The sequence below is a fragment of the Pseudophryne corroboree genome, chromosome 9 (genome assembly GCF_028390025.1).
Source record: "Pseudophryne corroboree isolate aPseCor3 chromosome 9, aPseCor3.hap2, whole genome shotgun sequence".
Classification (NCBI taxonomy): Eukaryota; Metazoa; Chordata; class Amphibia; order Anura; family Myobatrachidae; genus Pseudophryne; species Pseudophryne corroboree.
Genome location: NC_086452.1, coordinates 232,889,146 through 232,902,334, shown reverse-complemented (window position 1 = coordinate 232,902,334; position 13,189 = coordinate 232,889,146). Strand labels below are relative to the sequence as shown.

Below are 13,189 nucleotides of genomic sequence, written 5' to 3'. Positions count from 1 at the left end.
GCGTGTTTGAACAGGGATGTAAAGATACCAGTAGATAAAGATTACAGGTTTTAGTTAAGGTTAGGATGAGCACAGGAGACAGAGCTTTGGTTATTTGTGATGGTATAGGATCAAGAGGAAAGATAGCAGAGTAGGCAGATGAGAAAAGTGTAGATACTTCATCTTCAATTGTGGGATCAAATGAAGAGAAGGTGTCAGGGGGTTCAGCAAAGGAGTTGAGCAGGTCACTGGCTGTGGAAGAGCGTACCATTTCATTTCCGATCTTATCACTCTTGTCCTTGAAATAGGAAGTGAGTTCTTATGCACTGGTAGTAGGTGGTGGGATTAATGAGGGAGGAATAAGAAGTGAGATCACTCAGGACCCGTTCTGCGCCTGTACTGACTTCTGATAATCAGGACTCTGCATGGGCATTTGGATCAGCGTGTACTGCTGAATCAGGGCCTAAGTCCTTAGTCATGTTATACGTCTCTGAAGCATTTCACACACAAGAAAAATATAATGTGTTACTGTTTAGAAGTCATTAACTTATTTTACATAGTTTTCATGTACTGTAAATTCATGTATTAAATGATCCTGCTTAATTACATAAAATATTTAATTTTGCAGGTTTTTGTGAATTAGAACAGGCTACAATGAAAATAAATAATATCAATTCCGAAAGCCCTGTAGTTGAACAAGGAGTCCGTATTGAATTTAAATGTAATGTAGGAATGGTGCCAGAAACAGACCTGCAAGCCACATGTGTCAAGGGAAAAATAACATATCCAAGATGTAAAGCTCCAGGTAAGTGATAGTATGGAAAACGGCAGGCGGATGATATATTGTATCTACAGTGGCGGAACTAGCGAGCGGTGGGCCCAGGTGCAACAAAATACTTTGCCCCCTGTCCCATCCAAATCCACCCCCTCACCCCTGGAGAGGATCTGGTGAGGGGGACCTGCTCAGGGCCAGGGACATGGATACCTAGGAACAGTGCCATAACAAGACATTTTAGCGCTGTGTGCAAGAAACGGCATCAGAGTCCCCTATCTATGTAAAACAGGGGCAGTGCGCGCCGTAGGCACGTGCAAAAAAGGGTGTGTGACTTCATGGGGAAGGGGTGTGGCCACAAAATAATACCAATTCATATAACGGTGCACATTAGTCTCCATTATTCAAATTACGCTGCTCGCCGCTATGATGAGGGAAGCGCATCCCAGCATTCACAGCAGTGGCCAGCCTATGTGGAAGGAGAGGGACAGCTGCAGTGGCACCTCCACCAATTACATTGCGCTGCTGCGGCTCCTGAGTCTCCCTCCCTCCTCCTTCTTACCCCCCGTGGCCGCTGTGTCCCTTTGCTCTTCTCTTCGGCGGCGGTGGTCCGCAGCACACAGCGGCATGTAATGAGTCAGTTTGACTCATTACATGCCGCTCTGGCTTTGGGCCCCTTGACAGTAGTGGGCCCCAGTGCAAGGCACCGCTTGCCCTGGTGGTAGTTCCGCCACTGTGTATCTACATACTTAGGAGAAGACAAGGGGATTTTGTAATTACCCTACATTGTCATAAGTGAACTTGTTCTATCGTAAAACTCCAGAGGATATTATACTCCTGATAATCACTTATTTTATTTTTAAAACTTTCCTACAAATTCTAATGTAATTCTGCACCCGTTGATGCATTATTTGATTAGATGATATGTTTGTATTGATATATAAGTAATAATAATAATAATAATAATAATAATAATAATAATAATACTTGTCAGCTCTTTACATTCCTGAAAGACTACCTACAAGGATGCTAAGGGCCTAATTCAGACCTGATTGCAGCAGCAAAATTGTACTCTAATGGGCATAACCATGTGCACTGCAGGGGGGGGGGGGCAGATATAACATGTGCAGAGAAAGTTAGATTTGGGTGGGGTGTGTTCAAACTGATATCTAAATTGCAGTGTAAAAATAAAGCAGCCAGTATTTACTCTGCACAGAAACAAAATAAGCCACCCACACCCACGTTACTGTATATCTGCCCCCCCCCCCCCCCCACCACCTCCTCTTGCAGTGCACCTGGTTTTGCCCATTAGAGAATAATTTTGCTGCTGCAATCAGGTCTGAGTTAGGCCCAAAGTCCTTGATCATGGATGCAAAACATGAATGTAAAAGTTGTCATGACTGGCCGGTTGATTCTCCAGATACGCCAATCTGAAAATTGCCGTCAGTGATTTATGGTTACATCGGTGCGTGCGGTTACTCAGACATGGTTACTTCTACCAGCAAGGAGACATTCAGTGTTAGGACACTGGGTAGTCCTTAGCTTCTTCCTGCATACACAATTATTAATATTTCAACTAAACAAGTAGCATGAGTGCACAATTTCAATATGAATCAGAGAATGTACTAGATTGAGTTGTATGTGATCTGAAAAAAGTTTTCAAAGCATAATTAATAAAACATTTTATAAGAATGACATGCAGGTTATGATTTTCATTAGTTTAAAAAAAAATGGGAGAAAAAAGGAATAATCAAAAATCAAGGTTATTTACTGTACGTATGAGACCTAGTTTTTGGGCTCTCAAGACCCACTTCTTCATCAAACCCAGCCGTCTCTACTCCTAACCCTGTGTCACCATTGTCTGTCTGCCTCTCTCCTTTACAATGTAAACTCTCACGAGCAGGGCCCTTTGCCCTCATGTGCATTTTCTTCTCTTACTTAGACAATCTTCGGCACCTTGCATCGGCACCTAGCCCTTGGTTTCGGCAACCCTGATTCTTATTAGTGACATGTCTGCTAATAGTTTATATACCATGTACTTGCCCTACATTGGGCCTAATTCAGATCTGATCGGTGCTGTGTGTTTTCGCCCAGCAGCCGATCAGGTCTGAACTGAGCATGCGCCGCAGTGCGCCGGCGCATGCCAGACAGCCGACGGCTGTCTCAGCCCTGTGATCACCTCTGTTGATTGACAGGCAGAGGTGGTTGGTGGGTGGGAGGGGGCGGGCCGGCGGCATTTGGCCGCCATTTAGGGGGCACGGTCTGGGCACTGCAGGCGTGCCCAGACCGTGCAGGTGGTGGGCCACGCTGGTTATAATACTTACCCCATCCGATTTCGGGATCTTCAGTGTTAGGATACCGCTGTCGATCATGTGACCACCGGCATCCCGAAAGCCAGTATTACATACCAAACCTATATTTATGGTTGGCATACCTCCCAACATGACCCTCTCCAGGAGGGACACAATGCTCTGCTCCTGGACTTCTCTTTTAATTTATGATTACCATCACCTGTGCTGAAACACCTTTCTTATCCATTTCCTGTTCAACACAGGTGCCGGCAATCTTGAATTAAGAGAGAACATCCAGAAGCAGAGCATTCTGTCCCTCCTGGAGAGGGTCATGTTGGGAGGTATGGGTTGGTCATTTATTTAAAAGAGTATAATAAACAGTACACTCAGAATATAAATAAGGTAAAGTACAGCTAATATAGAAGGTCCCTGTCAAAATCCTATTACTCTCATATTCTACTAGTTTGTTTTGTGAATTACTGGCTCTGCCATCTGTCTTGCAGGCTTGGATAATCAGATTTGCCTGACAGATCTTTTCAGCATACAAACTGCAGCATGTGTCTGAGTTACTAATTGGGCAATCTCTTTCCAAGCTGATTATGCACCTGAGAGTTTCTCTGCCTATGAAGTCTGCAGATTCCTGATTGCAGCAGTGTTTGCAGTCTAGCCGATAGTGCTGGATCTGAACTGCAGAGATCATGTGGAATTATTGCTATTCTCTCTGCAGTATGCTTCATGCCAGAGTTCTTTCCAGAAATAGTGATGGGCACAGCACAGCCATGACAGTCTAGATAAAGTGATTGGCCAAACACCAACCAGTAGCCAGTCTGCTATCATATGACACTTTCATCCAAACCCTGGATAGCCAGGGGTGTAAAAGGAGCTTTTTGGACACTCACAACTCCCAGTGCAGTGTTTGTTGTCTTCAGCCTAATCAGAGAGGTGTTTGACTCGCCAGCCCCAGGTGGAGTGTCTGATCCCATAGCCTCAAGAGAAGCATCTGATATTGCCAGTCCCAGAGGAGGCATCCTGTAGTTTAGCTCCAAAAGGGACTTCTGCTTTTGTAACCCTGGAAGAGGTGTCCAGTTCTTCAAACCCAGCAAAGGAATCTGAAGCTTCAGCACCTGAGCCTTCAATCCCAGAGGAAGTGTCTAGTCTGTTAACCTCCCAAGGGGTATTCAGTACCACAGAGGCAGACTTGGACTCTTGCACACCACATTCTGAGAGCATTACCATGTTAAAAGCCAGCAGGGCCCAGGTCCAAGAAGGGCATCTGAATTCTCAATTAAGGCTCCTTCAGATTCAACCAATTCAAGTATCTCTGGACTTAATACAATTCTATCCATTTGTCTGGATAAAGGATGACCGCCTGTTCATCTCAGTAAAATAATCCAGCTTGTCACTCCAGAAGGGGTGTCTGATTCCACAGTCCATGGAGACTCATTTGACATTGCAGCCTCTGAAGAGGAGCCTGATCTCCTGGACAAGTGTTCTTAGAAGAGTATGATTTTGGATAAAATTCTTTAATTACAGTGCTACTGAAAGTCTCCTCTTGTCTCAGTTGGATTGACTATGTCCAATTTCAATCCAGATTTGATTCCCTCAAGTGTCCCCAAAACTATGCCAATTCCATCTGTGAATCCACATAATGGGCTCCCATCTGTCTGTTCCAGTAATGGACTTCAGCCTATCATTCCTGAAAGGGGCTCCAATTTAACTTACTCATCAAACTCACCAGAGTCCTTAGCTTCAGTAGATGATGCAAGTGCTGCATCTCCAGAGGAAGTTTCCAGTGTCTCAAGCCAGGTGGAGACTTCAAGCTTCCTGTTCCAAAAGGAGACTCAATGAGGTCTGTTAGTCCCAGTTGGGGACTCCAGCCAGCTAATTTCAGAGATGACCTACTCTCACCAGTCTGACATTATTCAAGCTAATTCCATTTAAGCTTTTGCGTGTGTATGGCAAGCTTCAAGCTTGAACTCCTCTGATGTTTCATCATCTCTCTACTTTGATGGAGATTTAATGCAATACTCAACATTGGTTGATCAATACCTCTCCCTGATGGAGTCAGACCCTTCATGTGGATTTACTCTTTCTAACATTACACAATATGTGTTTATGCCCTTTAGAGGAACATCTTTGGAGTGGGCTAACCCTCTAATCAAATGATCTTGTGCTCCAGGATTTATGGACTTTAAGTAGCACTGTAATTAAATAATTTAGTACAAAACCATACTCTTCTAAGAACACCTGTCCCAAGAATGATCCCAGTTTTCCTCTTCATGCAAACTACAACAGTCTACTTCAAAAGAAAGACCATTCTATCCTTTCAAGTATGATTCAAGTGTTTCCTCCTATAGGCATCAGTCTGGTCATCAAACATCCGTTCCCAGGTTAACACAATGTTTCCAGCCAATGGACTTAAAACGTCAGTGCATTTCTCTGTCCTCTCAAAACTGTGAGTCTTCTAAATATTACATTTGTTGGATTTTCCGCTTCATGCTACTTCAAGGATTCTCTGGGTAATCAAACTCTCAAAAAAGAAGATTCCATGCTTCCATTAGACTTGCACTCAGACTCTGGCTCTGATCCAGTTCATGATGTTACTTCCTTCTTGGAAGGTCCCATGTTCTTCGATTAAGTTTTCTCTTTACAGGAAATTCCACTCTCTTTGGTTAAATCAGAAAATTTTAGTAGAAAGAGGAGGCATCAACAAAATTCTTAAATTATTCTTCTCAAGTCACTTTTGTTGAATATTTCCATTACTAGTAGTTTCACTAGGCAAGGGACGTGTCCTGAGGCCACTCCTAAAAGGTTGATGGTGATGGTGGTGGTGGAGTACTGTCACAATCCTGACTATGACTCTCATATTCTACTAGTTTGCTTTGTGACTTACAGTACCTCTTCCATCTGCATACCTCCCAACATGACCCTCTCCAGGGGGGACAGAATGCTCTGCTCTAGGACTTTTCTCTTAATGTATGATTACCATCACCTGTTTTGAACAAGTTAATGGATAATAAAGTTGTTTCAGCACAGGTGATGGCAATCATACATTAAGAGTGAAGTCCATGAGCAGAGCATTCTGTCCCTCCTGGAGAGGGTCATGTTGGGAGGTATGCATCTGTCTTTCAGGCTTGGATATCCAGATTTGCCTGAGAGATCTGTTCAGCATACAAGCAGCAGCATGTGTCTGTGTTACTAATTGTTGAATTTCTTTCCAAGCTGATTATGCACCTGAGACTTTTATCTGTCTGTGAAGTCTGTAGATTCCTGATTACAGCAGTGTTTGCAGTCTATCTGGTAGTGTTGGATCTGAACTGCAGAGGTCATGTAGATGTATTGCTCATCTCTCTCCGGTATAGTTCATGCCAGAATTCCCTCCAGAATCAGTGATAACAGTCTAGATCAGGTGATCAGTCAAACACCTACCAGAAGCCAGTCTGCGATCATGTAACACTCTCATCCAATCCCTGAACAGCCATGAGTAAAAATGGAGCTTCCTGGGCACTCTCAAACTTCAAGTGCTTTGTTATCTTCAGCATAGCTGTGTCTCTCCTGTAGGTATCCTATAACATTGTGACTAGTGCACAGTTCTAGAGATTCCCTACAGATTCCCTATAGATTTGTAGCTAATACACAGTTACATCGTCATTATACCTGTTCACTGATCTGTTTCGGGAATTCTGGTTCAATCTCTGTTTCTGTATTCCAATTCATTCTTGGTTCCACATTTCCAGTTCAATTACGGTTCCACTATGCTAGTTCAATCCCAGTTCCGCTATTCTGGCTCAAGTTTTTAACTATAATACAAGATCGAGTCTTCAACTGCAACATAGATTCAAGTCTACAACTACTTCTCAAGTTCTAGTCTCCGACTCTCTTCCGGATCAAGTGTATGACTCCATTCCAATTCCAGTTATCCTTTCTAGCGTTGCAGTACAAGACTCTGATTCCCATTTACTGGATCCAGTCTGGTTTCAGAATACTCAATATCTGGGATTTATCTCTCGGCTATCAAGTTCCAGACTACCGAATCCAGTAAAGTACTAGAGTATTCAAGTTCTGTGAAATGTTACTCAACTTCCCATGTGATTTGTAATATTCCAGTTACCTTAGTTCTGGTGTTGGAGGCACTCAGGACTGTCCTGTCTGTGTACCCTATTTATAGGACCCTATTCAGTAAAAATTGCTTTTTAGCAGAATCTGCAGTCCTTTCAATCGCATGCTTGGGGCCGCCCAATTGCAGGGCAAGGCCACCCAGCATGCTAACAGCCGCCCTCCCTCTGCGATTACACTGTAATTGTGATTGCACCGCAATTAGAGTGTGATTGCAGAAAATGTAGATTGCTCCTGCCTGGCTGTGACAGCTGGAGACACGTTGCCATTTTTCAATAGGAGCGGCTGCATGTGACGACATGCAGCTGCCCAAAAAATACCGTCGACATGCCCCAGTTTCCTCGATGCCACCTCAAAAATGCTCGGTTGCTGACCCACCACCTGCCCCACGAACACCTCTGCCTGTAAATCAGACCCAGTCACATTAACTGCACATACATGCGCAGGATGTGACATGCACATGCACAGTGCCACCACCGGGGTTATTGCGGTCGCATTGATTAGTGATTCGACCTGAAGAACTCTCATAGTTCCAATTTCTCCCCATTCCTCGGATCTCCATATTCATCTGTCCTACGAGAAAGTCCTACAATAGATCTTATTGGTCTGATCCTCTCAGACTTTATTCCAGCTACAACCCCTTGTCGTGTTCCACAGACAAACACATCCATGACAGTCCCAGTGGGCTGCCCCTTTACCTGCAGTGGTTCTCAAACTCAGTCCTTCAGACCCCACACAGTTCACGTTTTCTATGTCACCCGTCAGGTACACTGTTACATTTAAAAATCTACATATGAAAAATGACATTAGCTGGTTGTTTGGTTCTTTATTTCTATCCACTTTTTCTCTATCCAGGGCATAGTAAATAGACCCCAAGTTTAAGAACCCATGCTAAGATGGTATTGGGATGCCGGTGGTCAGAATACAGACAGTGGCATCCTGACACGCAGGATTCCAACACCTGTTAGGTAAGTACTTTAACCCTAACCACCTACCCCCTAACCAACCCTTCCCGCAGCCTGACCTTAACCCCTTTCTGCAGACTGACTAACCATCCCCAGTGGTGCATAAGCCTAACTCTCACTCATCGCAGCCTAACCCTCCCTCCCACCCCTCCACCCCACAGCCTAACCCTCCACACACAGCCTAAACCTATTTCTCCCCCACAGCCTGAACCTAACCCTTTCGGCATCCTTACAATCAGGATGCTGGCAGTCAGGATTCCGGCACCGGCATTGGGATCCATATCAGTATCATGGTGCTGGTCTTCTGACCAATGTTAGGATTCCGGCATTGGTTTAACAACTGCCGGCATCCTGACCACTAATATGCTAACCAGTTCGCCCTGTGCAAGATGTAGGCAAAATGATGGCAGATAAACAATCACAGTCCCGGGTGATTGTATCCCCCTCTTGATGGTAATGTATAATCATGGTACATTCCAGTACATGCTTGGAGTTTTGGTCCCACAGTAGCTTTCAGGCATGATGTGTTTTGGCAAATTGTACAATATGCAGATGGAGCCCTGCTCATCTATCCCTTTAATAGGATTAATTGAACCAGTGCTGTCAGACTTAATCCCCTGCTGTATTGTTCTCTCTGTATTGTATTGCAGCTGAGAACTATAGATGAAAGGCTTATGCTAATCAAACTTGGTACAGCTTGGTGCACCAGAGAAGAGTAGATGAGCGAGTGGGGTGAATTCAAACTGAAATCTAAATTGCAGTGTAAAAATAAAGCAGCCAGTATTTACCCTGCACACAGGGCCGTTTCTTGGGGCAGGCGAGCAGTGCAACCGCACTGGGCGCCTGCCACGGCACTAACTGTGGCTCCCTGCTTCCCCCTCCTATTTCTCCCAGAGTAACCCGCTCGGGGGGGGGGCGGAGTTTCACAGAATGACGCGGTTGCATCGTTACGTTACGACGCAACCCCATCACTCCGCGAAACTCCCCCCCACTGAGCGGAGTACAGAGGGGGATCCAAGTTAGGAAGAGGGAAAGGCAGGCGCGAGTAGGGACTGGTGAGGCGGGCCGAAGAGCGGTAATCGCCTATGTAAGTATTCTCTCTCTCTCTCTCAATGTGTAAAATGGGGACACCGGTCGTAATGTGTGAAATGGGGACTCTTGCCTGCCGTAGTGTGGGGATTTTATGTATAAGGGCATTGCGGTGTGTGGCATAATATGGTGCAGGGGGCATTACTGTGTGGGGCTTAATATGGTAGAATTTTTTTTTCCTGTGGTGGTCGTGATCTGTTGGAGCAGGGTCAAAAACTGGAATGTGAGGTAGTCTTTTCAGATGAGGCCATGCCCATTTAAATGAGTCCACACCCATTTAGATGAGGCCACGCCCCATTGCCGGGTGCGCGCGCAAGATTTTTTTTTATCTAGGTGTGTGTGTGGGGGGTGGGCACTTTTTTATGTCATGGGGGGACGCATTTTTAAATCTCGCACTGGGAGCCAAATTGCCTAGAAACAGCCCTGCCTGCACAGAAACAAAATAACCCACCCAAATCTAACTCTCTCTGCAAATGTTATATCTGCCTCCCCTGCAGTGCACATGGTTTTGCCCAACTGCTAACAAAGTTCCTGCTGAGGTCAACTCCGAATTACCCCCAATATCTCGAATTGTGGAATATCATACTATTCTGCCCACTTTGATATTTACCATGTTAGACTGTATTAGCATGCCAACCTGGCACCTGATATCATCATACTGTGCAAATGCCCCAAATCTGCAGCTGAGGTGCCCATCACAGTCTGGATGGGAAACACAGACCTGCCTGGAGACATAATGTATGAGTAGAATTGATGTAAAAAAATCAGTCCCTGCAGTGAGTGTCTGTCTCTCCTGTCTGTCACGCTTACTGCAGGGATGCTGCATTTATGCATGAGCCGGGCTCTGAATGCCAGAGAAGGAGCCATCAGGACGTCCAATCAATGGTCTTGCATTGATCTTTCAGATCAATGCAGAATCGCCCTGTCTTCACTTACTGCACAGGATGATTAGGAAAATATTGATCTCCTCTAATATTGATATTTTCTTTCATGCATTGTAAGGGGTTAGGAAAGGTTTGCACATGTACCATTAAAAATAGGAAAAAACTAATGAAAAGTTGGGGACCAGGTAAGTATCGCTGCTGCAGCATCAGTTCTACTAATACATCATGTCTCCAGAATCAATGCAAAAATCATAATCATAATGTATTGGATATTAAAATTGATCTATTGATCTTTTAAAAAAAGATCGGAGTTTGATGTCCATTGTTAGGCAGCCACAGTCTCATATCACACTCACTTTTTCTCAAACCCAGAGCTAAATTAAACTTAAACTTGATTAAAACTGATGAAGAAAATCTCTTAATACATGAAAATTCACAAAAAGTAAAGCTATGTACAGAATAGACAATTTCATTACATTTTTGCAGACAAACTGGTGATATGCCCGGCATGTGATGTTATGGCAGATATTTTTGTATTAAAAGCATATAAAGAGTTACATCTAAAATACAGTTTTTCAAAGCCTGTTGTTAGTTCTGGCCATGGGATTCAAAGGGTAATAACATTAAATGCACAGCTCTACTGCTTTAAAATGCCACTGCTTAGTGAATCTACCACATGGGGATAACTATAATAGCCGGTGTGATGTAGGTATCCATGTGATTCTGAGGCAAAACCAACCTTATTGCTGCTTTATAAAAATGGCCAGGATTGCCAGAATTGTGCCAGTGCCTGCACCTATTATGCTATTTCATTTCCAATATAGAGGCAGATGTATTAAGCCTGGAGAAGGGATAAAGAAGTGATAAAGCAGTGATAAATGCACCAGTCAATCAGCTTCTGTCTTTTCTCAAATCCGTAATGATTGACTGGTGGGTTATCATCTTGCACTTATCACTGCTTTATCACTTCTTAATCCCTTCTCCAGGTTAATACATCTGCCCCATAATACTTTGTTCTTTACATAATTGAATGTGCTGACAACAAAATCACACAAAAATGATCAATGGAAATCAAATTTATTAACCCATGGAGGTCTGGATTTCGAGTCACACTCAAAATGAAAGTGGAAAAACACAACAGGCTGATCCAACTTTGATGTAATGTCCTTGAAACAAGTCAAAATGAGGCTCAGTAGTGTGTGTGGCCTCCAATTGCCTGTATGACCTCCTTACAATGCCTGGGCATGCTCCTGATGAGGTGGCGGATGGTCTCCTGAGAGATCTCCTCCCAGACCTGGACTAAAGCATCCGCCAACTCCTGGACAGTCTGTGGTGCAATGGATGGAGCGAGACATGATGTCCCAGATGTGCTCAATTGGATTCAGGTCTGGGGAATGGGCGGGCCAGTCCATAGCATCAATGCCTTCGTTTTGCAGAAACTGCTGACACACTCCAGCCACATGAGGTCTAGCATTGTCTTGCATTACGAGGAATCCAGGGCCAACCGCACCAGCATATGGTCTCACAAATGGTCTGAGGATCTCATCTCGGTACCTAATGGCAGGCTACCTCTGACGAGCACATGGAGGGCTGTGCAGCCCACCAAAGAAATGCCACCCCACACCATTACTGACCCACTGCCAAACTGGTTATGCTGGAGGATGTTGCAGGCAGCAGAACGTTCTCCTTGGCATCTCCAGACTCTGTCACGTCTGTCACATGTGCTCAGTGAGAACCTGTTTTCATCTGTGAAGAGCACAAGGCGCCAGTGGCGAATTTGCCAATCTTGGTGTTCTCTGGCAAATGCCAAACGTCCTGCACAGTGTTGGGCTGTAAGCACAACCCCCACCTGTAGACGTCGGGCCCTCATACTACCCTCATGGAGTCTGTTTCTGATCGTTTAAGTAGACACATGCACATTTGTGTCTTGCTGGAGGTCATTTTGCAGGGCTCTGGCAGTGCTCCTCCTGTTCCTCCTTGCACAAAGGCAGAGGTAGCGGTCCTGCTGCTGGGTTGTTGCCCTCCTACGGCCTCCTCCACATCTCCTGATGTACTGGCCTGTCACCTGGTAGCGCCTCCATGCTCTGGACACTACGCTTACAGACACAGCAAACCATCTTGCAACAGCTCGCATTGATGTGCCATCCTGGATGAACTGCACTACCTGAGCCACTTGTGTGGGTTGTAGACTCCGTCTCATGCTACCACTAGAGTGAAAGCACCACCAGCTTTCAAAAGTGAGCAAAACATCAGCCAGAAAGCATAGGAGCTGAGAAGTGGGCTGTGGTCACCACCTGCAGAACAACTCCTTTATTGGGGGTGTCTTGCTAATTGCCTACAATTTCCATCTGTTGTCTATTCCATTTGCACAACAGCATGTGAAATTGTCAATCAGTGTTGCTTCCTATGTGGACAGTTTGATTTCACAGAAGTGTGATTGACTTGGAGTTACATTGTGTTGTTTAAGTGTTCCCTTTATTTTTTTGAGCAGTGTATAAATATATATGCTTTTTTATATATATATATATATATATATATATATATATATATATATATATAAATGCATATATGTGTACATACACACACTGCGTTCAAACAGACACTGAAAACCCACCTATTCATCAAAGCGTACCCCTCCAATGCATAACCTAGTCGTGAGGCTGCTCCTCCATCCCCCTGCCTCATGCCTTGAACATCTCTGCTTTGCTTACATACTGCCATCAGGCTACCTCCCGCTTGCTTGTACCTCATGTCATCTGTCTGTCGCTCCTTCCCACTAGATTGTTAGCTCTTTCCTCTTGTTATCAAAGCCCTCTTTTTGACACATTTCACTTGTAGCTCTCTCCTACTCAGCGACCATCTTTACCAGCTTTTTCTCCTGCTGGTAAAGGCTCATCTCTATCTATGGCCGCCAGCCCCAAGTAGTATGATGATTACTAGCTCGCTCCTTACATCATAGCTGTATTATGTTTTGAGAATTGTGGTGCTCTTTGTTACCTGTACTCAGGGGCGTCGGAACTGGGGGGTAAGGGGGCAGCTCGCCCCCCCCCCCAAACATACAGAGGTGCCGATCTAGACGGGAGGAGCGAAGTG

At 44.7% G+C, this 13,189-nt stretch overlaps 1 protein-coding gene across 4 annotated transcripts in view; it reads left to right on the top strand.

Moving 5' to 3' along the window:
- LOC134957932 (complement factor H-like) overlaps window positions 1–13,189 on the top strand; it is a 1,300,757-nt gene that overhangs the window by 1,054,384 nt on the left and 233,184 nt on the right. For all 4 annotated transcript variants that reach the window (XM_063940180.1, XM_063940181.1, XM_063940178.1 and 1 more), the window contains one exon: window positions 608–784. In XM_063940180.1, coding sequence (XP_063796250.1) covers window positions 608–784 — 177 coding nt within the window. The remainder of the gene's footprint in view (window positions 1–607; window positions 785–13,189) is intronic.